The sequence below is a fragment of the Cupressus sempervirens genome, chromosome 4 (assembly GCF_028749045.1).
Source record: "Cupressus sempervirens isolate cs-2001-9-10 chromosome 4, ASM2874904v1, whole genome shotgun sequence".
In the NCBI taxonomy this organism is placed as follows: domain Eukaryota; kingdom Viridiplantae; phylum Streptophyta; class Pinopsida; order Cupressales; family Cupressaceae; genus Cupressus; species Cupressus sempervirens.
The window spans coordinates 257,402,608-257,427,984 of record NC_143121.1 but is presented as its reverse complement, the minus strand read 5'-3'; the positions used below and the strand labels follow the sequence as shown (position 1 = coordinate 257,427,984).

At 37.0% G+C, this 25,377-nt stretch overlaps 1 protein-coding gene across 3 annotated transcripts in view; it reads right to left on the bottom strand.

Moving 5' to 3' along the window:
- Positions 1 to 25,377, bottom strand: part of LOC149560965 (NADH dehydrogenase [ubiquinone] 1 alpha subcomplex subunit 8-B-like) — a 95,268-nt gene that overhangs the window by 39,527 nt on the left and 30,364 nt on the right. Inside the window, exons 2-6 of one of the 3 annotated variants that reach the window (XM_089824905.1) lie at positions 9,728 to 10,026; positions 9,215 to 9,612; positions 8,877 to 9,100; positions 8,564 to 8,751; positions 7,739 to 8,457 (exon numbers count right to left, since the gene is read on the bottom strand). The exons of the other annotated variants lie outside the window; for them this stretch is intronic. Coding sequence (XP_089681031.1) covers positions 8,640 to 8,751; positions 8,877 to 9,100; positions 9,215 to 9,612; positions 9,728 to 10,026 — 1,033 coding nt within the window. The 3' untranslated portion in view covers positions 7,739 to 8,457; positions 8,564 to 8,639. Of the gene's footprint in view, positions 1 to 7,738; positions 8,458 to 8,563; positions 8,752 to 8,876; positions 9,101 to 9,214; positions 9,613 to 9,727; positions 10,027 to 25,377 lie in introns of those variants that run through there. 3 annotated transcript variants of the gene reach the window in all.

The following is a 25,377-nucleotide window of genomic DNA, read 5'->3' as shown; positions in this document are numbered from 1 at the left end:
TGCAAGCACTCCAAATCTTGCAAAATTTGCTCTCAGAATCCTATCACAGCCTTGCAGCGCATCACATTGTGAGCGCAACTGGAGTTTGTTTGAGGCCATCCACACAAAAAAGAGAAACAGGTTGTCCCAAAAAGAGGATGAATGACATGGTTTATGTGCAATATAATCTTAAATTGCGCATGAAAAGGGCACAACAAGATCCTCTTGGGCCAATCGATTTGGATGAGATAGATCCTTATTATGATTGGACGGCACAGGAGCAACCTCCCTTATTTGCACAGGAGGACATCTCCAATTTGGAGAGGGAGGCCGCGGAGGAGGCTGTGGAGGAGGAAGGGGGCGGAAGTGGATATGACATCGATTTGGATGACATCGAGGAGGGCAATGATGAAGATGATGACATTGAGTTTACTACAGAGGACCTTGACATCTTGCACGCAGTGAATGTGGAGCTACTAACATCTAGTTCTATAGCTACACCATCTCCTGCATTGGCACAGACACAGACACAGACACAGGCACAGACCCTGCGGGGTTCTAATTCTAGAGCTTTACCCTCTCCCGCACTCACTAGTAAAGCGACTAGGAAGAGGAAGATGTAGTCCTGTATTTGACGTTTGTACTTATTTGTAGTCATGTTGATGTGCTTATTTGAACTCTTTACATTTGACACTTTATTTATGAGAATACAACTTCTCATGTGTTGTGAACTTGTTAGTTGTTAGTAATTTATAGCTTGTCACTACTTACTTGTAGTACCGATTAATAACTCTTTTTGCATTGATATATATCTAAACATGATTGTTTCTTATGTATTGTTAGTAATTAAGTCATTAGATGCAAAAAAAAATTGAATTTTGTAAAAAAATCGCATTTTTTAATTAAAATTTAGTGGTTTTTGAGTTCCCAATTTTTTGCCCGATTTTTTGCCGATTTTTCCTGATTAAACTTTTTCAGGCCTAGGCGATTAATCTCCTCAAGCGATTTTTACATCAATGATTTCACAGAGCACAGACCTAAGCGATTAAATCGCACCAAAAACCGGCAACAACCTATCGCAAAAAAAGGTGACATCTATTTCGGAAAATATTGCGGTATACGCCAAACTCGCAGTCAAATATCATTGATAAGTCTTGGGCGGTACATTGTAGGTTTGATATTATGTTAAAAAATATTGGTTGAAAAGTCTTCCACTCATTTGTCTTCCTGATTGTGTCTTCTAAAATAGTCACAAATAGATATGAACACCATTAAGCATATACTACTGATAACATATAGTGAATGCAGAAACCTTTACAATGCAGTGACTCATCCTTCATTTTATCCATTTCCTAGAGAAATTTCTGCTGTAGACTTTTGATAATATCCTCAAGATTGTTAGGCTTTATTTAGGAAAATCTCACTGCTTTTTCATATTTTACTGTGGTTAATAATATCTTTGTTCGGGCAATCCAAGCAATGTATTGCACAATATTAATAGCTGCCTTGAAACTTGTCAAATATCATAACTTAGCTTTCTTGTCATTTCACGTTCATACCATTGACATTGATGATAGTTGTACTGACAATCTTATCCTTGCTAGTGAAGCCCTTTGACATCAATGACAATTCTTCCATCAATCTCCCCCATTGTCATTGATGGCAATACTTCCTGATTCCTTCTCACTCTCCTCATTCCTCTTTCTCTCCCCCTTTGACATCAATGGCAAAGTGATGAACATCATGCTTACATCTGCAAACCTGTCATCAAATGCTTCACCTTGTAAATGTTCTCAAATACTCCCCTTGAGAAGGATTTTTCAATGCTCTCTAGTTCTGCCCTTCTTTGAAGGTTCCATTTACAAACTTCGACATCAATACAGCCAGCTTTCTCTTTTCTTAATGTGGTCAACTTATCTCACTCTTTTCTCCAAGGGTTTGAATACTCTCATAAGTATCCCCCCCTAAACTATGCATCTTCTCTCAACTAGGAGGTGTATGAACTGCAAGTAGCACTTTCATTTGTTTCTTCTTCACTTTTAATTATCTTCTTTCTCCATACTTTTGTAGTTCTTCCCTTCTGATAATTCTTTCTTGAAGTCCATAAGGATTTGCTGTTTTGTTTGTCATTGTCAAATTTCTTTCTCCATATAAAGAAAGATCCTTCTTGTTCTTTGTATAATTCCTCTCAAATTCTATATGAGATTCCACAAACCCATATCTGCAATGTTATGTTAAGTGCCCATTATTATTGCATAAAGTAGAATATGGATTATAATAAATGCTTCTCCATCGATGAGGATTTCTCATTTTTGTTCTGCATTGTCTTGCCTTGTGATCGAAATAGTTGCATGAATAACGATATCTATAGAAGCTGGTTTATATCCTTGCTTTCTGCAATCCCTTTTAAGTTCAACTCCTTTAAATTTCATGGATGAATCGCCATTACTACTTCCTTCCTTGACAAAGCCTTTGAATATACAATCCTGATTGTTTGACTCTCCTTCATAACCTACTCCCATTTTGCTTGAAGATGGTCTTTGGCTGTCAATGATATTAGTCAGAATTTTAGAGCTCTTTTCAAACTTAAGACCAGTACTCAGTTTGATAGTGTTTTCTCTAAATCACTTTTCAACATGATGACTTCATCCTCTAATTTGGCAAAATCCACTGCTTTTGAATTTAACTTCCTCGCATTATCATCCTTCAATTGTTTGGCATCTTCTAATTGTTCTTTCAAATTTTCAATTACTTCACTTGACTCTTTTAGGCCTTCATATAGTTCTTGAATTTGTGATCTTTGTTTTGCATTCTTTTTCTTAAGCTTTTTCTTTTGTTAGTAAGCATAATGAAGTTCTTTCATAATATCAACATCCTCTTCCTCGTTGTGGGCCTCTTCTTCATCTTTTGTATATATTGTAGATCCTTCTTTATGCTTTCCATCATCCAGGACTTCTTTTGTATCGGATTCATTATCTTCTTCTATTATTTCTTTTTCATCATTCACAATATCATTTTCTATTTCCATGTGTTTTTGAAGTGCCGCTTTATCACATTTGTTAGCTTCCATATTATTACAAGTATTTCATTCTATAATATCAATACAATCAACATTGCATATAGAGTCAACTCTTTTTTCAAAGAATTCATTATTGATCACTTCATCTCTAATATTTGATGCATCACTATTAATACTCTTTTTCGAAATTCATTTTCTCTTAATTTCCCTTCCTTTTCCCATTTGTGCTCGAAGGAACTACCTTCAAGCTATTAAGCTTTATATAAGGAACCCGCTATGATACCAACTGAAGAGCACACAATTATATTGAGAAGGGGGGTGAATCAGTATAATAAAAACTTTGCCAATTTAAAAAATTTATCCAAACAATTGTTTTAATAACTTTAAATGCTGAAATAAAAAATTATGCATATGAAAACAAAGAGACAAAGATATACATCGAAACCCAATGCAAGAGAAAACCATGACAAATAAATATTTTATATTAACTTATTCTTTTACAATGTTTTGTAGGCTCCAACCTACTAGAGGCTCCAACCCCTATGTTTATGAGTACCAACTAACTGGAAACTCCAACTCCCACGCTTCACCGACTCCGACCTACTGGAAGCACCAACCTCCACTACGTTCTTCGTAAGCACCACGAAGAATTGTTTTTATAACTTTGAATGCTGAAATAAAAAATTATGCACATGAAAACAAAGCCACAAAGATTTACGTTGAAACCCAATGCAGGAGAAAACCACGACAAATAAATGCTTTATATTAACTTGTTCTTATACAATGATTTGTAGCCTCCAACCTCTATGTTTATGAGCATCAACTCATTGGAAGCTCCGACTCCCACAATCCATACACTCTGACCTACTAGAAGCACCAACCCTCACTGCATTCTTCATGAGCACCAACCCACTGCACACAAACTGTTTTTCCACCTTAACTTAGTTGCTTGCTTCAACTAATGATGGATACATTCTTAGCCTCTTCAAACATTTGTTCCATAACTCTGCTTGTGCATACTTCTTTTAGTCTGCTATATTCTTTTCTTTAAGGCTATACATTTTACCCTCTTATCTCATGCTTTCCATATATATATAAAATTTTATTTTATTTCTTTCTCAAATACTTCAATTACACTCTCTCAATTGAAATATATCAGATAATAAATCTGCATATTTATATTTATATTCAGCACTTCTACATATTTCTTCACCGTTACATAGATTCATTTACTTTGCTGCACCGATCTGCCCTACACTCTTCTTCTTGCACCTTATGTCTTAAAAATATACTTCAACATATATATATATATATATATATAAAATTTCAACAAGCATACCTCTTTACTTGAACGGTCATATCCTTCCAATGACGTGGCCTTTCCATTTTAATGAGTTACTTAGAACAATATTAGTTAGGGACTTATTATAACTATTTGTCTTAAGTGGCACCAAACTTTTTGGGGTTTATTCAAATAATTTTACTATTGCATATCAAGAAAACAAAAAGAGTTTTACACGGTATGTCCCAATTGTTAGCACTAGCCAACCAACCAAAAAAGATAATAAAACTAGCCCTTGGGCTGACATGGAAAGTTTAAAGGACTAGCATGTTGCTTATACAATAAAACATAAGGATCACTCTTCCTCCTCTTCACTTGACTCTGAGGTAGTAAACCTCACAATAGAAGGCATAAATGGCATAGGTGTATCCTCTCTTTCCGCTGCTTGTGTCCTCTAGTTACCTTCCCTTTGGATCTTCTGCAAGTGCTGCATCAAAGGCACATTGAAGTCGTCCTCAAGGGTGTTGCTTTCTTTCTCCTTCATGGTAGTAAACCCATACTAGAGATCATTCTTAGTCAGCAGTCCTTCACCTTTCACCATGAATTTCCGAAATTGTTCCTCCTTCAATTTGAAGATGGTTGTTACCTACACAACAATGTCAGCCCTTGTGAATCTCCTCAGAGACTCAGTAAGAATTCTTTCAGTTACGTTATTATTCCTAAATTTCCATAGACACCAAAGTATAAATGAAGAGAGAATAAACCTAAACACATTCAGATTATTGTTGCCACAACACATTTTACCATATATAATGTTCTCAATATTTAAATTGGCATCAAATACAAAACCAAACATATACAAGATATCCTGGGCCGGCAAAAGGGCATTGGAAGAATACATGAGCAATAGATTCAGGATGAGCACAAACAGCACAAATATTGGGTTCCCCTCCTCGCTTAGTGAAGGGCAACTTATGCAGAAATAATCTCTAGAGAAAGCAAACAGTTTTAGGCTCAATAAGCCTAGCCCAAAGATGGATAAGGATTTTTTTCCAATCATTATGGGCAAGGGAGAGATTCCATCTCGAATTAAGATGATCAACGATAGCAGTGTTGGAGGTAAAGACTGAATAGACATACTTGGACTTAACAAGGTGCAAGGGAGAGGAGTCGGGTCGTTTCAATTGGAACGAGCAAGAGTCACTAGAGCAACAGCCCCTTTTGACCCCTAAAGCATCGAGAGCATTTATAATCATAGAGAAAGTTTTCCTTTGGGATTCTTGCTAGGAGTATTTGGACTTAAGCTCTATCCAATCTATAACATTACCATTGCACAAAATGTCTTTAAAGGTCTTTATACCAGCTTTGGCCCATTTCTTTGTTGAGCAACCCTATACCAGGGCTAGAGAACTAGTAGTGCTTTTCAGGTTCCACCAAATTGAACTATTGCCACACCAGATGTTACCATCCTTTGTTCTCTGAATAGTACCTAGCAGGAGTCTCACTTTAGCCCAACTTTTCCAAATTGCTTTGAAAACATTGGATCCCCCAACCGCTGTTTTACATTCCAGAACTAAAAAATCTAATACATTCAGATTATTCCAGAACTTTACTCCACACAGATAACCTCTATTCAAATTATGTCTGATACGAATTTTCCAAGGTTCATCCCCTTGTGTAGCTTTAGCAATCCATTTCACAGCTAAGGCTATGCCTTGAGCTCTCAAGTCTTTCAATCGAAGACCCCCTAATTCCTTACTTTTTGTACACACCAGTCCCACCTGATAGCATGAGTCTTAACAATACCCTTCCCATCAGACCAAAGAAAGTCTCAGATGATATTTTGCAGAAGTACAAATTGATTAACATTAAAGAGCCATGCTCATGAGAAGTAAATAGAATAGGAGGAGAGAATCTTCTGATAGACCTACACTCTTCCTACCAAGGATAGAAACATAGTGTTCCATTTGTGAAGTTTGCCACAAATTTTCTCTCTGACCCAATTCCACATGTCATTAATATTGGGGTTGATGGCAAAGGGAATTCCAAGATATTTAACTACCTGGTTAGGGCCTCCCCAACTTATTAAATATTTTCTGCACCACGAAGGAGGATTTGGGTCCCAGCCCAAAAGGATGGACTTAGAAATTGATATTTTGCTTTCAAAGGCTATACAAAATAGATCCATTTTAATCATCGGGTATTTCATATTAGCCTCATCAAGTTTGAATAAAATTGTTGTCATCTACAAATTGGATATTTGATATCTTAATCCCATTTGGTAGGAGGGGGTATAAAACCTGAGACAGAGAATTATCCCTTAGTAACTAGTGTAAGGCTTTTGCAGCTATTACAAAGAGTGTTGGGGCAAGGGGGCATCCCTGCCTGATGCACCTTGAAAGTTCAAAGCATTTTGATCTCATACTATTTACCTCTATGGATGCATTAGCATCTTTCAAGAGAATTTCCACCATTGCTTCTTTGTAAAGTAGAATAGCTAGGACAGGGCAATGACAAGAGAGAGCTCTGCAACTAAAGATCCGTAGAGCTCTCGTTACTCTCCCCCATATAGGCATTGATGGCCTCGACCTCGCCAGGGATCAAGAAATCTAATCGTCTGAGGCTATTAATTTCGGCTGCTTTCAAAAATCACAATGTGAAGGAGAATCACAGCCAACCAATTACCCAACCTCGTGCCTTGGATTGTCATAGAGAACAAAGGGAAGGCGCAGAGAAGTCTATCGATGGAGGAGGCAAAGCGTCATTCAAGCAAGCGCTTCAAGGAATCCCCCCTATCCCAGATGGCGCAAAATTTATTAAAGGATTCTCTTCCTCACCCGCTCAACCCGTTGATCAAGGAGATGGAGGTAAGGAAAATTCTTCACGCTGTATCATTGTTAAGCCTAATGACCAAATGGTAGTAGAGTTAGATAAAGAACATTGTTATTTTCTTTGTTGGTATGGATCCCATTAAGTTGCCTTCAAGAAATTACCTCAAAGACTAGTTTCATAGGGTTTGGGGTCACAAATTAGGCCACCATTTTTCTTTTTGTCAAATGGTTCAGAGAGGGTTATTGTGATTTTTTGTAACCTTGATTCCCAAAAAGCCGTCCTGGATTTTGGAAAGTAGGCAATGTAGAGTTTAGGTCTCTGGCATGGTCCCTAGCATTTACGTAAAAATCGCCTGAGGAGATTAATCGCCTAGGCCTGAAAAAGCTTAATCGGGAAAAATCAGGAAAAATCGGCAAAAAATCGGGAACTCAAAAACCACTAAATTCTAATAAAAAAACGCAATTTTTTTACAAAATTCAATGTTTTTTTGCATCTAATGACTTAATTACTGACAATACATAAGAAACAATCATGTTTAGATATATATCAATGCAAAAAGAGTTATTAATCGGTAAATTACTAACAAGTAAGTAGTGACAAGCTGTAAATTACTAACAACTAACAAGTTCACAAAACATAAGAAGTTGTATTCTCATAAATAAAGTGTCAAATGTAAAGAGTTCAAATAAGCACATCAACATGACTACAAATAAGTACAAATGTCAAATACAGGACTACATCTTCCTCTTCCCAGTCGCTTTACTAGCGAGTGTGAGAGAGGGTAAAGCTCTAGAACTGGAACCCCACAGGGTCTGTGCCTGTGCCTGTGTCTGTGCCTGTGCCAATGCAGGAGATGGTGTAGCTATAGAACTAGATGTCGGTAGCTCCACATTCGCTGCAGGCAAGATGTCAAGGTCCTTTGAAGTAAACTCAATGTTATCATCTTCATCATCGCCCTCCTCGATGTCATCCAAATCGATGTCATATCCACTTCCGCCCCCTTCCTCCTCCACAGCCTCCCTCTCCAAATTGGAGATGTCCTCCTGTGTAAATAAGGAAGGTTGCTCCTATGCCGTCCAATCATAATAAGGATCTATCTCATCCAAATCGATTGGCCCAAGAGGATCTTGTTGTGCCCTTTTCATGCGCAATTTAAGATTATATTGCACATAGACCATGTCATTCATCCTCTTTTGGGATAACCTGTTTCTCTTTTTTGTGTGGATGGCCTCAAACAAACTCCAGTTGCGCTCACAATGTGATGCGCTGCAAGGCTGTGATAGGATTCTGAGAGCAAATTTTGCAAGATTTGGAGTGCTTGCACCCCAAGTGGTCCACCAAGCCACTGCATCACAAAAATTGTACAAGTTAGAAAATACTAATAGACAACAAAAAGTGAAACATAAATGTTAATTTAGCATTTGAGATTCACAAGTTTGCAAATGTATTACCTGGGGTTTGTGTAAGCCTTGCTCTCTTGTAGAGAGGAGTGGAGAACGCCTTGCCCCCTGCTGAAGTGAAGATCTCCTACTCAGCGATGATTTTATCTCTTGTTTCCTCGCTGGTTACCATCTTTTGGACGCACTCACTTAGGCCTCTGATGACTTCTCCATCAAGATCTGCATATGTACCATCAGCCCTAAAACCAAAAACCAAAAACAAATAACTCTTGCAATTTTAGTACACACCCAACACCCTACGAAAGCAAAATGAACTCAAGTCTTCGTTAACTTAAATTTGAGTAAGAATGAGCTTACGGTATACCTAAAAAGTGGGTTGAGGAAATATCCTGCTGCATGAATGGGTTGGTGGAGCTGATTATTCCACCTTCTATCAATGATCTGCCAAATGGGTTCATATCTGATGCTTTCCCCCTTGTAGTAATTTTTTATAGATTCTTTGGCCTTGTCCATGGCCTCATATAGTTCACCCATTGGCGTTTGGTCTCCATCAACCAAACGCAGAATTCTGACTAAAGGCTCAGACACCTGCAATATAAATTTGAAATTAGTTGACAAGTTACAAAATTATTATTTACTTGAGTTACAAACTTTGTTATAAAGTTGTAAAGTGTAAACTAAAACTTAAAGTTTTGTAGTTACCTTTACTATTTCATCGGCCTTATCTGCAAAATATTTATCAAACACAATCCGCACAACATTCTCTCCTTCACTCTTCTTTGAAAATGTGGAATCAAGCCATTTTTTGGAAACAAACATTTGCTTCAAAGAAACCAAATTATCGAGAATGCTTTGCAATGTCAAGAAAATTGTTGCAAACCTTGTGACGGCAGGCCTGACAATTTCTTTGCCATAAGTGTGCTCTCTCATCTGGCTAAGGACCCATGGGTGATTGTATATGTATTTTCTCACCCGCCTTGCATCCTCCACAATTGGAGTGACCCACTCAAGTTTGCCCATGTCCTCCAAAAGAAGGTCAAGGACATGTGCTGCACACGAGGTCCAAGAGAGAGTGGGGTGCCTCTGCTGTAGGAGTTTTCCTGCCAATTGTAAAAGAAAATACTAATTAGTTTCCAACTTTCCAAAAATATCAAACTATTAAAAATTCTTCTTGTGAAATTCACAATGCACATGCAACATAAAATTACGGTTTACCTGCTGATACATATGCAGCAGCATTGTCTGTGATGATTTGCACCACATTTTCAATGCCAATCTCTAAGACCATGTTCTCCAACATCAATGCCAATGTCTGAGCATTTTTTACCTTGCTGGAGGCATCGATTGATTTCAGGAACACCACATTATCATTACAGCAGGCCAAAAAATTAATTATGGTCTTGCTCTTCCCATCCGTCCACCCGTCAGAAAGAATGGTGCAACCAAATTTTGTCCATTCTTGTTTATGTTCCTCAACAAATGCTTTGGCCCTCTCAACAGCAGTTCCAATAAGCCTACAAAAACAAAATTTAGTTATGTCTTAGATTCTTAGTAATTTTAAATTGATTTAGACTTTAGTAATCAACATTCTAATTTCTAGATAAATTAATTAAAATTTAGAACTAAGTAAAAAGTTAAAAATTAAAAGGAAATCGAGTGTAATAAAATTATTCGCTTACCTGCCACCCAACACAAAATGAGAAGGGGACTTGTACCCCTTTCCTACAACTGTCAACCCTGTGGCCAAAGCCTCCTAATAGGGACTGTCAACAACACTAATAGGAAGGTTGTTGAAAACCCAGAAATCTGCTAGTGCATTGTCCACCTGGTCATGGACCTCCCTATTCCATCTAGTGGCCTCTAATGAAGGTTGTGCACTAGGTGTGTGTCTCGGCACAAAATAGCTCCCTATCCCAGAAGCACCTGCTGATCCTGATGGTGCGGAAGTGCTAGGAGGTGTAGGAGTGGGAGTGGGAGCGGAACTCGTGAAAGAAAAACCACCCTGTTTGCGGACACGCGGCCCACGATAAGAGTCGGCCATGCTCTCAATGGCTGCCTCCTCCTCCTGAACATCAACGAAACTGCCCTGTGTCTCTGCTATGGCTGCCTTGACATGCAATTTATTCCGCTCTCTTTGCAATTTTTTTTGCTCTCCAACTGCGAGCAAGGCATTTGCAAACCTTTTTATTTCTTCTGTTGTACTCTCACAAGGATTCATATCATGTTTTGAGATCCCTGCGATGTGATATTTGAACCGGTAAATGCCCCCGGATATTACTTTTTCACATCGAATGCAAATCACTTTGGTTGGTTCATCGGGTGCTTCCTAGGCATATTTCCATGCCTGATCTCTCGCATTCTTTGGCATGGTGCCAATGTAGCCTGAAGGGCATGGAGTCAATGGCCATTTGTCTGCCATTTAAAACTGCTGCAGGCTGCCTTACGCATACAAATTTTAAAAAAAAACTATAAATAAATTATAACAAGATCAAAGTTAACAGTTAAACAAAGAATTCAAGCAACATTCCAATAGCAGCGCCAATAAATTGAAATCCAAATAACATTCAAACAAACTAGCTGCTAGAGTTTCAAATTTTTCAAAAAGTGCAAATTTCTAACATAAATTCGTTCTAGAACGGAAAAAAATGCAAATGAATGCATTTAATCTTGCTTACATTCATCAAATGCATTCCTAACTAATTAGGAATGTATTTTTATCCATTTACATGCAAGAAAAAGAATACAATCTCTTGCAAAAATAAAAAACAAAGATTCAAATCACTTACCTAGTAACGAAGAAATTGAATCAAAAGGCCTCCAAATGCACTTGATTCCGCCTCTTGCTTGCCAAGAACTCCTCCTCTATCCTCTCCTGTCCAAAACGCCCTAAGCAATTTAAAAACCGAATGAAAAAAATATGTTTTTCCATCACTTTATGTGACTGCTGAGCGCGGATAATTTTTTTCCAAGAAATCGCGATTTTAGGGGATTAATCGCCTATTAATCTATGATTTTTTTGAAAAAATCTGCAAAAAAAATCACGATTTTTGGGGCCACTAAATCACCGGCCCCAAAAAATCGCGATTTTTTCTAGTATCCCCAATTAATTGGCAATAGTCACATCTATGGTCCCTAGAATCAGTTAATGATGAAGTCTTGGCCCTAGCCAATCGAAGATGGATAACGGTAAACAACCTTCCCCCATACATTTGGAATTACATTCCTCAATTGCTTGAGCCTATTGGAAAGGTTCTTAAAATTGATTGTTCTAACACCCTAATCCCCAATGCTAATATTAGAATTCTTATCTCCATCTTCCCTGGTGTCGATGCCCCTGAGAAAATTTGCCTAGACGTGGGTTCCTCACCCGTGGGGTGTCCTATTGTCTACATGGGAGGGCTAAACACATGCTACCTTTGCAGACGAGAAGGTCATAAGAGAAAGGACTGCCCTCTTTTGGCTGGTATAAATGCTCATAATCGTGTCTCCTTGCCTCCCCCCGCACCGCCACCTAAACTCAAATCGGTTATTTGCTCTACCCAAAAAAGATCCACCAAATTTCCCTTGACCCGCAGCCCTCCCAATAAATGAAAGACTAATAAACTTATGGCTTCTCTAGATGTCCTGAAAGACCAATTTATTCTGCCCTCAGGGGACCCTAATGTTCAGGAAGTTCAGGCCTCATTGGGAGAGCTTAAAACCCTTCCGGAAGTTTAAACTTTAAATTTTGGGCTTGATCCTAAGCTCTCTTCTGGTAGTTCTAAGCTATTGAATGCCCAACAGCTAGCATTGAGATCTCTTGAAGGATAAGGCGAAAAAGGTTGTCAAAAACAAGTCCCCCTCAATTGTTAAGCTCTTCCCCACTTTGAACAAGAGCAGAGATGAGGTTGCCCCTCCTCTAACAATTACCCCTTGGTTTGAAGTTGGCCCAGAAAATCCAAATAGCCTTGTTGGAGATACCCTTATCATACACAAATTGGATTGCCTAAATGAAGAGGAAAGGCTTCATGATTATTCCCTCATTATTATCCCAGCAAATTATGATAATCTAATTATTGATAGGAAAGGGGATCTTTCAACTAGTCTGGAGAATAATGTGCTAGACTCCATTTCAATTCAACAAGAGGATAATTGCATTACAGAGGTGCAGCCTAGTGCTGCTCTTGAGGTTGGAGTTGGGGAGTACTCCAAGATGGACAACATGACAGAGGAGGACTTCTATGTCTTCTGTGCAGAAAAAAGTAAAGATAGGAGGAATAATAACCGACTTGCTTTAGAGAATGGAGAAGTTGTTAAAAGAAAGGGGAAGACCCCCTAATACAAGTGGAAATACTAGGGATTTCAAGAGGGCAAGAACCAAAATGCCCGAATGCTTTAAGGGTTTTGAGACCCCAATAGACACTAATAAATAAATACTTCTATGGATAAGTTGAAACTAGCTTCCTGGAATGTTAGAGGCCTAGAAACATCAAATAGAAAGTACAGTGTCAAAAGATTCTTAAGATGGGCCAAAAATATTGATATTCTTTTAATTCAAGAAGTCAAGGCAACAGGCTTTACCCTTGAAATTGCTTTGAAATGCATATAGAAGGACACAACTGTCTTCTCTACCAAACATCCTAAGGGGGAACAACCATTCTGATTGGTCTTGGTTGGAGAAAGAACCAAATGGAGCAACTCACCTTGCAACAGAGCCTCATGGGTTTCTCTCAAAGCTGATAATTTTGAGTTTGGTATATGCTTTGTTTATGCTCCTAATGATCATTTGGATAGAACCAAATAATGGCAGCGGTTAGCCGATTTACCCAATATCCCTTGGATTGTGGCAAGAAACTTTAACATGATAGAGAGATAGCAAGATAAATCCGATGGCTTAAAATTTGGATGGAGAGGAAATGAACACTTCTACTAGTCTAGAATGTTGAGCAAGCTCAATCTCATTGATCCCCTTGCTGATTTGAAACATCAATCCCTAGGAATCTGTAATGCCCCTCTCTTTACAGAAGATTTAATCAAAGAATGATAATATAATAATGACATAATATAGATAAATGATATTATTATATAATTATTAATAATAATATCTCAAATATAAATAAATTGATTAATGATTAATTTAATATAATGATAATATGAAATATCATGAAATATAATAAAATAATGTAACACATATTTTATAATATCTAATATTTTTGCTAAAATTTCAAATATCAAATATTACATATTATATTAATAATATTACATTAAATTATAAGTGTATCTAATTATAATAATAAGATTACTCTACCCTAAGGGTCATGACCCCTAAGGCATTTAAGGAAGATATTAAGGAACAATTCAAATATAGAAACATGTAAAAGAAAAGACCATCAGAATATCCTATCAACGGCTATACGCGGCAATTTAAATTAAAATAGAGTGATTGCAACAGGTGACATGCGGGAGCATCACATTGGAGGAGGGGTGGAAGTCATTAGTTATCCAGATTGGCCAAGCATAATTACATGGACAACAAATGATCATATACAGAACGTAGAATTTAGAAATACAGAGAAAAGATTTGACTGAAGAGGAGTCAGGGAATAGAAGACAACATGGGAAGAGATTAGAGAGAAAATGAGGGGACTACCTATTTGAAGGAATAAAAAATATACTTGTCGACTTATTATATATGATGCAGATCAGAATTTTATATAATATAAAAATGTTTCGGGGATTCTTCCTAAATCATAAATAAGGCCTTGGCAGGAACATTATATGTTAGAAGAATAAATATTTCATTCTCAGAAAATAGACAAATAAAATCATAGCTATGTGGAGATTTATGAATATACAGAAAGAAACGAATATTACATACAAAATAGAGGGAAGCAACATTGAAGACCAACAATAGTTTGGAAGGTGATCAACACACAGTTATCACAGAGAGAACCACACATCCGGTGAGCAGCCAAAAAAACAATGCTAGCGATTAACTATTTGAACCAGCAATACATACACAGATTCAATACAACCAATCAACAAACTAAAGAAGAGCACTCCACGATGCATTTTAATTAGGAATTAATATAATTAAAAGCAGTATCTTCAAATCATATATCTTAGGAAAATCTGATATACAAAGAAGAGGACAATAGAACGGGAGTCATTGAGAAATAGAATTTAAGAAAATTGGGATAATTCTGAAGACCAATACCAACTAGCTATCTGTCAATGAGAATGATTAGGAATGAATCGTAATTTGGTCAACCGATATGTTCAAGCATCAACTCTAGAAGATATCAAAACTGTATATTCTAGTAAACATAGTTCAACTTCTCATTCTCTGCCACTTCTCGGCAAGGCCAAAAAAAAAATCACAGCAAATATCGGAGAGAAATCGGCAACTTCTCGAGAAAATATCGGGAATTTTAAAAATGACTTTAATTTAATTTAAAATGCATTTTTTCACAAAATTCAATAAGTAAATGCATGTATTGAATCAATAAATGAGTAAACAAACCAAACAAGCTGATCTAGATATATATAAATGCAATAAAAAACAAAATCACATCCTCATGTGGAATGCTGATGTAGTCACAGAATCTAAACAAGCTACAAATAGTAAATACCGAATTGTCTTTGTCAAAATATAAGGAGATACAAATTTCAAGTTCAATATGAAACAAGTCTACATCTTCCTCTTCCCCATCCTAGTAGTTCTAGTAAAGTTTTGATCCTAATCCACTAGAAATCGCTACAAATCAATGCCAAACACTTAGGTGCTGCTCCAAAACCCTTCTCCTCCACCCAAGACGCTGAATGCAACACACAAAACAATAAAATAACGTTTTTTGTGTGCAGGTATTTACTGGACGCCACTCGCGAGAAAACTGCAAATTATCACGAGAAATTGGTGATATATTGCCAACTTCTTGCCATGAGAAGTGCAAAATCTCGGTCCCCAACATCAGCGATAAAATCTCAAGTTTCCTCGCCACCTGGAACTTCTTGCGAGAAGTTGATTTATCAGCGAGAAGTTGAACTATGCTAGTAAATATCGACTCGTTGATAGAATCATCACAGCCTCATTAACTTGGAGGAGAAATCTTGAACGAGTCATAAGGAACTTCAATCAGTAATATTAGTTGCACCATTGAATAGAAAATAATAAAAAGAAGCAACACAATGGTAGACAAACTCGTTCCTAGCAGGGGTCTCATATTTATTGAAGAGGAACAAATCAGAGATGTGATGGAAAGGAATCTGATCAACATCTTAGACATTTAGCGGTTGAACTCCAAGTCAGTGATAACCATATAAAAGAAAAGAACAAGACCATCAAACAAGAGACTTGTAATCAATTTAGCATCCAAACAAAACTTAAAATCAATGCCAGCCAGCAAATTGGTGTTGAAACAATAAATATAGAAGTTTGGTATACATTATTATTAGTCTAAAATCATCTGGGCATTCACGGGAACAATTCAATTTATGGGCTACGGATCAACTATTATGGTGGCCATGAAGTATAAATGATATGAAAACCATTGTTAATTATAAGAAGTCATTATAAGAAAGGAGTCTCATAAACTCAGATAATAACTAGCACAAACGATTTAGTAAATACATAAAGGAAATGTGTAAGAAGTGTGTTTACACTTTTATGAGAGTTATGAATTAAATAGTTACTTACATTGGATGTGGAGGAGGAAATATTAAAAATATCACATCATGAACTTAGTCAGTCAGAGATTTTTTTTTTTTAATGTATAATTCAATTAAATGACCTTTTTGAAAGGAAGAAACAATTAGAAATAAAAAGATAGAGAAAGGAATACCAATGATGAAGCATGGAATGATATATAAAATATACGAACAAAGAACTTATTGAAACCAAACAAAGTGGAATACAAATTCTAATCGAGAATTATCAAGTAAATTAAATATGCTCCTAATAGGGGGCCATTACAAAATCTGGTACACTTGGTCAAACTTTCAGAGAGGGGATAAGAGAATATATTCCAGACTTGATAGATTTTATTATGATAACAATTTCTTCAGCTGTTTCAAACCTTCTGATAACAATCCTATCCAGGTTCTGCCTTTACTCAGAGACTCTCTGACCATCATCCTATTCAAACAATTTTAAGGACCCAATACCTCTGTTTTTAACTTTTTATATTATACTGGCTATTGTTCCAAGCGTTTTTTATTATTTTTGTATATAAGACAAGCTTTTTCTTGTTCAACTTTTGTCTTCATTTGCTATTGAATTTTTGTCTTTATGTGCTGCATACAAAGAACTTTTTGATCGATGCCTGAATATTTTAATTTGTTGACTGTACTGCTATAGATTGACTGGTGACTGGGATTACTGCTTAACCTTTTATGGGATATGAGGAATATTATTATCTCTGTTTTCCATCTCTGAATAACAAGGATATACAGGCCACCGCTATGTAAAAACAACTCTATACATATTCCTTTTATTTTAATGGATGTTCATTTTCAGTGATGCTTATGCAAACTGTTGTCAATGAGCAATTCTTTCAGGAGTCGATGTTGTCCTAGTTAAATCAGCATCTTTGTTATCTTCCATTTCCTATGTTGACAACTACTGTCGTAAATACTAATATATATATAATTATTCTGTGTCCGTTCATATATTTTTGCTGCCCATATATTATTCTTGTCTTCTTATTCTTGTCAATCTTCCATTGATCATCCTACTTTCAAACCCCATTCTGTCTTTATCGACATCTTCACTATAAACTCATATTGAAAACTCCCAGCTTGTTGACTTCAGAAGTTCTTTGATTCCTATAGATGTATATTGACTATACCTTTGAATCAAGCTTCAGATATTATCACACTCGAGTCTCCATTCAGACTCTTGTTTCCCCTCAACCATTCATTCAATGTTGTCCAATGTCATATGGCTATTCTAAATCGAGATTGCTCCTTGTTTCTCATCACTGCTTCATATAGCCCATCATAGATATTATTGCAGCTTCGTATATACCATCCAACTTTATTATTTATTCCTATAAATTGATATTTCTTAAGTTTATATTATTTTAATTAATGTTGTGGCATTTGCAGACTTTCTTGCTCGTGTCTTCAAAAATAGTCACAAATCGATATTGTTAAATGGATATTTTGCAACCGACAATGTGAAAATCCAGTTGTAAAATAGGATGACCAGCCACAGCGTATGAGACAAAGTCTCTCCTACCTTAAAGGGAAGGCTCCCCCTTCTCACCGTTCTTTGGATCAACTCAAAGTAAGCAAGAAGTTGAGAGATTCGTAAGGGGTGTTACCAATATTCTTTCTTCTGAACTTTTAGGAAAGAATCCAGTTACCCACGAAGCAAGTAATGGGCAAGATGAAATATCTAACTACACTTATATCGAGTAGCTGGAAACAGCGAGATCAATAAACCAATGCCAACTCAAAGGCTGATGCTCTCGGTCATGTTTGTCTAATTTATAAAAAAAATCACTACCATTGGGGCACAGAGACTTCCAAAAGTAGATGATCTCTATTCTATAACTTATTTTTAGTTTTAATCTATTCTATAAGAAAAACCTCTACCATTGGGGTGCAAAGACTTCCACAAGTAGGGAATTCTTACTATTTTTCGTGAATTTGAGATGGTAAAGCAAGCTACAGTCGAAGCTTCTAGTTTACGTATTACCAAAACCGCTCCCAGTCAAAGCTTTGGCTCCGATTGCTTCTTAACTCACTATGCTCTATTATTGAACACACAATAATAACATGAATCAAACACAATAGGCAAAAACAACAATCAAAGCTTCTAATTTGCTCTATCACAATTGCTTCCAATCAAAACTTCAAATTCAATTGCTTCTTTTATTCGCTTTTCTCCCAAATTTGTTCTACATAATCAAAGTTATGCTAAACAAGTTTTGCAGAGCTTTCTTGCATACAATAAAAGATGATTTTTACAATGAGAGGGCACTCATTTATATAGGCAAAGGAGTTGAGGAAAAAGTGGGAGCAACTCAACCAACTTTCACCCGATCAAACAAGGTGAGAGAAATTATTTGATTGCATGCCATAAGGATATGCAATCGAATTACATGCAATTTACATATGCAATTCATCCTCTCCAACTATAAATATAAAAAACACTAAAAGAAAAAGTTGAGGTTGTTGATTCTGAATGAATCAATCTTATAGCTTGTCGGCAAAGGCCTTGTCCTTGATAACGCAATCTTGGATGATCATAGGATCAGAAGTTCCTACACTTCGTGCCACTGCATTTACTTTGATAATCATGGTGTTGTGTCTTTTGATAACCTCTAACTCTCTTTGATGAATTGCCCATTGTCATTTGAAAACTTGATGTGACCAAGCTTTTTCTCGTTCGAGTTGTCGTGAATTCTCCTTTGTAGATTGGCACATTCTAGAGTTTGACATTTTTAAAACCTTCTCGATGGTGTCCGGATGTAAACTTGGAACAACTTTCCATCAACACCTTTAACTCTCTTTTTTTTTTTTTTAAGCAAACGGCTTGGCGCATTCCTACATGAACTCAGGTTCTTGGACAGCCATTGGAAAAGTGGAGACCAAATGAATTACTGTTTCCTTTGATTTAAAGCATGCCTTCTTAACGGGATGTCTATGTTCTTTGAAAAAGTTATGACATATCTTGAAGAGTGCACCATAACATGAAAATGAAAACATCTTCCAATGAGATTGGCTCCATGAAAACTTTAGAATTTCAGTTACAATGATGAATACGTGAGGGATGAGTATTTGAAGTATGGATTAGATACTTAAGGAACACATGATAGCTGGAAATGAATCGGAAAGCATATCTATTTGGGCGAAAAGGGCCGAAATCGGACTCTCAAGGATGGATTACATGTGGGCAATGATGGGCTTTTGTGGGAATGGCCAAGAATGCAAGTAGAGATGCATATGGATGTGTGCAAATGGCGACTTGGTGTTAAAAGTGTGACCTTTTACCAAAATCAGGTTCTCTGGATGTAGTTACATGTAAATTGGGTTCGGAGGATGTAATTATATGTAAATGAGTTCAGAGGATGTAATTATATGTAATTGGGTTTAAAGGATGGAATTACATGTAAATGTGGATGGATGATGGAATTACATGTAAATGCTCTTGGAATGTAATTGCATATATTGGGAAATGGACGTAATATGCTTTGACATGTGTTGGTGAAATATGGAAAGATATGATGCATTTGCATGGAAAGGTGGAAAGTGAAAAGGTGTGATATGCTCTTGCATTCTTGGAAAAGAATCCTTAACCTTTCTTAAGAAGGGAAATCAAAACAACAAGCAAAAATATGCACAAAGCAAAAAAGATACTTTTGGTCTTTGACTCAAACATAACAAAATATCAAGTTGCTCTCAATTTCGAATTTGGAATTTGGGAAAATTCCAAGCATTTGAAAATAGAAGCTTTCATCCTATTTAAAGGAAATTTGCAAAATACATGGCATGTCTCTAAACAAGTGTATAATAATAAGCCAAAATATGCAACAGAATAGCAAAGGTTTGAAAACTCTAACATACTTGGAGCTGAAAGAGCCAAATGTGGAAGATTGAGAGATTTGAATAAATGACTTTCCTCCAAATTCAAATTTCCAAACAACTCCTTGACTATTTCAATGCTTGCAAATGCGATCTCCGTTGGTCTATGCATGAGGCATTTTTGTATGCAAATGCCAAAAACGTAATCTTCAAACACCAAAATGCAAAACGTTTTTGATGAAATGCACCTATTGGGGCATTTTTGGGCAAAAAGTACCCTCCAAATGCATGTAAACTAGTCATTTTTGGAGAAATTGAGCAAAAACGTCGATTCTAAATGCATGTGTATGCATCCTGCCAAAAATGTGCCCTTGTTGATAGATTTCATGGCTTAGAATTGAATATTTCTGGGCGTTTTTGTTAAAAACTTGGCTCTAAAATGCATATATATTGGTCGTTTTTGACTTGGGAATGCAAAAACAGCTTCCCCAAATGCTAAAACATGGATCCAAATTCAAAAACATGGCTCTCTAATGCAAAAATGTGATTATAAATCCAGATTTCTAGGCGTTTTTAGCAAAAACATGTTCCTCCAATGTATTTGCATGAGTTGGAATGGAGAAATCGGACCCTATAGATGCATTTACGTGTAAAAAATGTATGCATGTGATGGGTGGAAGTGCAAATCGCACTCTCAAGGAGCCATTACATATTTGCATTTGGGCACTTTGGCTTGAGAGTGCAAAAACGAGGTCTTGGAGAGTCATTACATCTATGTTCCCTCAAGTTTCCAGGAGGGGGACGGCGAGATGGGTTTTTGGGATGGCAAAATTTTCTGGCGATTTTGGGGACAGGGACGGGGGGGACGGCAAACAAGGACAGCTATATATATATATATATATAAAGAAATTTTAAAATATACACTGAAATTTGCAAATATACATGTCATTCCTCTGAAACTAAGCACAAAGCATGTCATTTAAACATTATAGAACCTTAACATACACCATTTGAATACCATCTAGGAAATAATAACAAATTTCAGTACTCAATTGTCAATATGCATATCAATATGTGAACAAAAATATTTAAATATAAGTTTAGCAGTGAACAATATCATAAAAATCCAATAATCTAAATATGCCCAAAGGCTAGAGGGCTGCCATAAAATTTCATCATCATATTCAAGTTTTTGTGTTTACTTTTTTTTGTTTTTGTGTTGAAAAAATCAGGACGGTCAGCCTTCTTGGATGTGCTGATTCCTTTTCATCTCATTATTGCTAAATCTCTCTCTTTCTTCATCATTATCTCTTGCATCAATCCCTCTTGGACTTTTGATTGCGCCCTTCTTGCTTTAAGATTTTCATTGGTCCCAGCTTCCTTTCCTTTGGCTGCTTGCCCATCTCCCTTTCTATCATGTGCTGGTGTAACCTTGATCTACTTGGCTTGAGGTCTCAGCCCTAGGGTGTTTCCAGCTCCTCTATCCATATCTAGGCCTGCAAATTAAAATTTTGCTTCACTTAACTAAATCTGGACTGAAAAATCAAAGATTTGGAGAGGCTGACAGATTAAACCAGACCCTTTGATGCTTATACCAGACTTACAAAATAGATCGCATTACACCTTAAAACATTCAAAGAATTGTCTTAATTACATTTCTAAGTGTCCTGCTACTTATGCCAACCTGATTTCATACCATGTTAGCCCAAAAAGATACAATTAAAATTCAAAATGAGGTCTGGCATAAGTTTTGAAAATAAAAATAAACCTCAGCAGATGATGTTGAAACTATGATGTAAAGCTGCAATCAAGCTATGCTCCTTGGATCTAAAGCCTGCAACCAAGTTCATCTTGCTGGTGAATGCTTCCAAAAATCCCAAAAAATCAGAAATTAATGATTTGAAATGGAACTTCCTTGAAAATGGCTGCCTGAAGTTGGGTTTTGAATGACTGATATAAGTGTCTTATTGTCTTGATTTGCACATGTAGGCCAAAAATGATGGATCTGATCTCTGTTATTTTCAGCAATCACATTAAACGAAACAATTTTTCTCCAGTCTACCTGAAGAAGTTCGATTTTTCTGCCTTTATTTTATATGTGCAACGAAAATTATCTTCAAAATGAAGGCTAACTGCCCTGCTTATATAGTAAAACGTTTGGACATGGGGCAATTATTAGTGCAATTAAGTTTTAAATGCCTGCAATTTTCATTAATTGGAAATTGCAGCGGGTTTTGAGTCTACGAGATTTAGCATTTAATTTGTTTCCTTATGAAGTTTGAATTTCAAGATCTTGCATTCAATCGAACTTCATAATTGATATTTAATTTAAAGCCTTCATTTGTTAAGCTTGAGGCATTACTCAAATAACAAGGGCCTGCATCGAGTGTTGTGTCCAGATCAGCATTTAATCCCTTTATCTCTGTAATGGCATCAAGTGTTGTGCCTGATTTAGCATTGAAGTTTCAATTTGTGATCTCGCCTCGAGTTTGGCACCCAATATCTAGTTATTGAAACGGATTAGGGCCTGGGCGATTTAAATTGAAAAACCTTACGAGTGTAAATATTAAATTAAGCAAAGAAACATAACAAAGAAGACGAATACACAAACACAAGATTTATCGTGGTTTGACAAAACTTGCCTACGTCCACACTTGAGCAGGGATTACTTTATTATGAGTAAAATGGTATTACATGGGCTGCATACAGCCATTATATAGTACTGTATGAATATGAAGAGTCAATAGGGAGAATGAACAGTCAGTGACAGTTGGGCTTCATATCCCAACAATCTCCCCCGTGAAGTCCAACCGGTACACCCATGTGTATTAGCATCCCTGCTTCCCAATTCCAATCTCATAGAACAACCAAACCTTGAGAAGATCTTAACTTTTCCAGAATTCGTTCCAGCACACTCCAAATGAGTCTTCTCCAAATCAAATCGGAGTCGAAAATATCTCCTGTGCCATAACTTGCATCAATTTTACGGTTGTTCTGATTTAAGACAACATTATTTCCATTATTATTATTCCTTGAGCCACCTAAATCACCACAGAACAGTAGCTTGTTTTGAAATTGACAGGAAACAACCTGCGGTGAGTTTATTTTAACAGAAATTTCCATTCCTTTTTCCCTAAGCAACCTTAGTGCTGCACCAACACAGTCATAATCCAGGGCATATCTCCCAAACATTCCAAACAACAATGACCAGGTGTTTTGATCAGAACGATCACCAGTAATGGGACGTGGACCTTCAGCCAACCATGCTCATTAGACGTATCACAAGGGAAACCTTCCAAGACAGAGTGAGGTGGACTCCTCGCAGGAGCCCTATCTGGGGTCTTTCCCTGCCCCTCCTCATCCACACCAGCTTGGTACCTGCGTAGTCCATACATCTGCAAGTTCTCTACAGGGTCCTTATTTCCCAATCCATCATTTGACCAAAAGCCGATGTCATTAAATATTACAACGCTGTCACCTTTGATCGGTGTCCTGTCAGCATCCTCATCTCCAGGTTGAGCAACAACTTCAGCGACATCCTGACCATCTTTTTGGTCGACACATAGGCCTTTTCTTTCAACTGTGTCTTCTATCATGTGAGACACATCTTCTGCTCCTTCATCCATCCCTTCACCACCTTCTTTCTTAGCAGACTTTTCATCTTCTTCTACTGGAAACTTTGCATGCTCTTAAAAGTATTCTAGTTGCAGCATCCTATAAACTCTTGATGCAAAATTATTTGTATCTCTGAGGTTGGAACCAGATATTAGAGAATTCATTTTATAATATGCCAACACTAGGCACTTTACAGACTCACCAGTCTTATCTTCTCTTGTCCGCTTCCGTAATTCTTCCATCACTACTTTCTTATCCGCACCTGTGTGCTCAAGAATTGCAATAAGCTCATATTTAAGAGCTTTTAAATCTTCTGGTTCAGCTTTAGGCTGATTTTCCCAGCCATCCCACCAGTGCACATGGTGGATTCTTCTGCTCTTAGCAGGCACAACCTCATTTTCTACCAAGCCCAAATTTCCAAGAAATTCGTTGATGATAATATCAACTTCACCGTCTTCCATCTCTACTCTAGCCTCACTTCAGCTCTGATACCAATTGTAAATATTAAATTAAGCAAAGAAACATAACAAAGAAGACGAATACACAAACACAAGATTTATCGTGGTTTGGCAAAACTTGCCTACGTCCACACTTGAGCAGGGATTACTTTATTATGAGTAAAATGGATGTATTACATGGGCTGCATACAGCCATTATATAGTACTGTATGAATATGAAGAGTCAATAGGGAGAATGAACAGTCAGTGACCGTTGGGCTTCATATCCCAACAACGAGGCCACACGTCTCATAAATTGGGGGCGAATTAATTTTGTTTAACTCTAATCCAATCCCTAATGCCATGTGTTTAACTTAAGGCCAGTTTGAACCCATTTAAAACCCAGATCTGATCATTATTTAGGCCCATATGAAAGCCACACGCTTCGTCTATAGGCCCTTAATTTGGAGACTCAATACCACACGCCTCAAATAGGACCTACTTTAAATCCAATCACTTTCAGATTTAGGCCTGGTCTGATGCAATTAAGGGCAGATTTGAGTTGTGTTTAGGTCCAAATTGAAGTTCGAAATCACATGCTATAAAGTAGGGTCATTTCAAACTTATTAAATTCGAATCCAGGCCTTGGCAGAATTCTAAAGCCTACATGTTTTATCAAAAGGCCTCAATTAGCAAGTTTTAGGCCTTCCCAAGCCCATACGCTAGCCATGGAGTAAAAATTTTAAGCCCAATTCTCATCAAATTATGGAGACCAGGCCCAAGGGCTGTTTCTATTGCATTAAGTGTTGCCCATGGGCCTAAGGTTGCATTTCCAGCTATCAGGCCTTTGTACCTAGAGTTTTGAACCATTTAGAACCGAATTTTGGGCCCCTCTTGCTAGGATCGAACTCATGTCTCATCCTCTTCTTCCTTTACTAATCCTCTTTAAATTGAGATGAGAAGGTGCTTCATCTCTCCTTACTAGAGATGGGAAGGGACTCATTCAGCTTACTAGAGATGGGAAGGGACTTTGTCTCCCTTGCTTGAGATGGGAAGAGGCTTCGTCCACCTTGCTTACTTGAGATGAGAAGGTGCTTCATCTCTCCTTCTTAGGTACAAAGAGGTGTCTCATCTTCTTCTTCCTTTGGAACAAAGAGGTGTTTCATCTCCTCTCGACTTAGCCAAAAATAGTTCAAAATTGTTCTTTTAAATTTCTAATTTAGCAACTTTGCTAGTTTTTTTGTAAATACAAAATTCGACCCAAAAAGGCCTTCTAAATTGCTACTTGTTGCCAAATTAACTCTA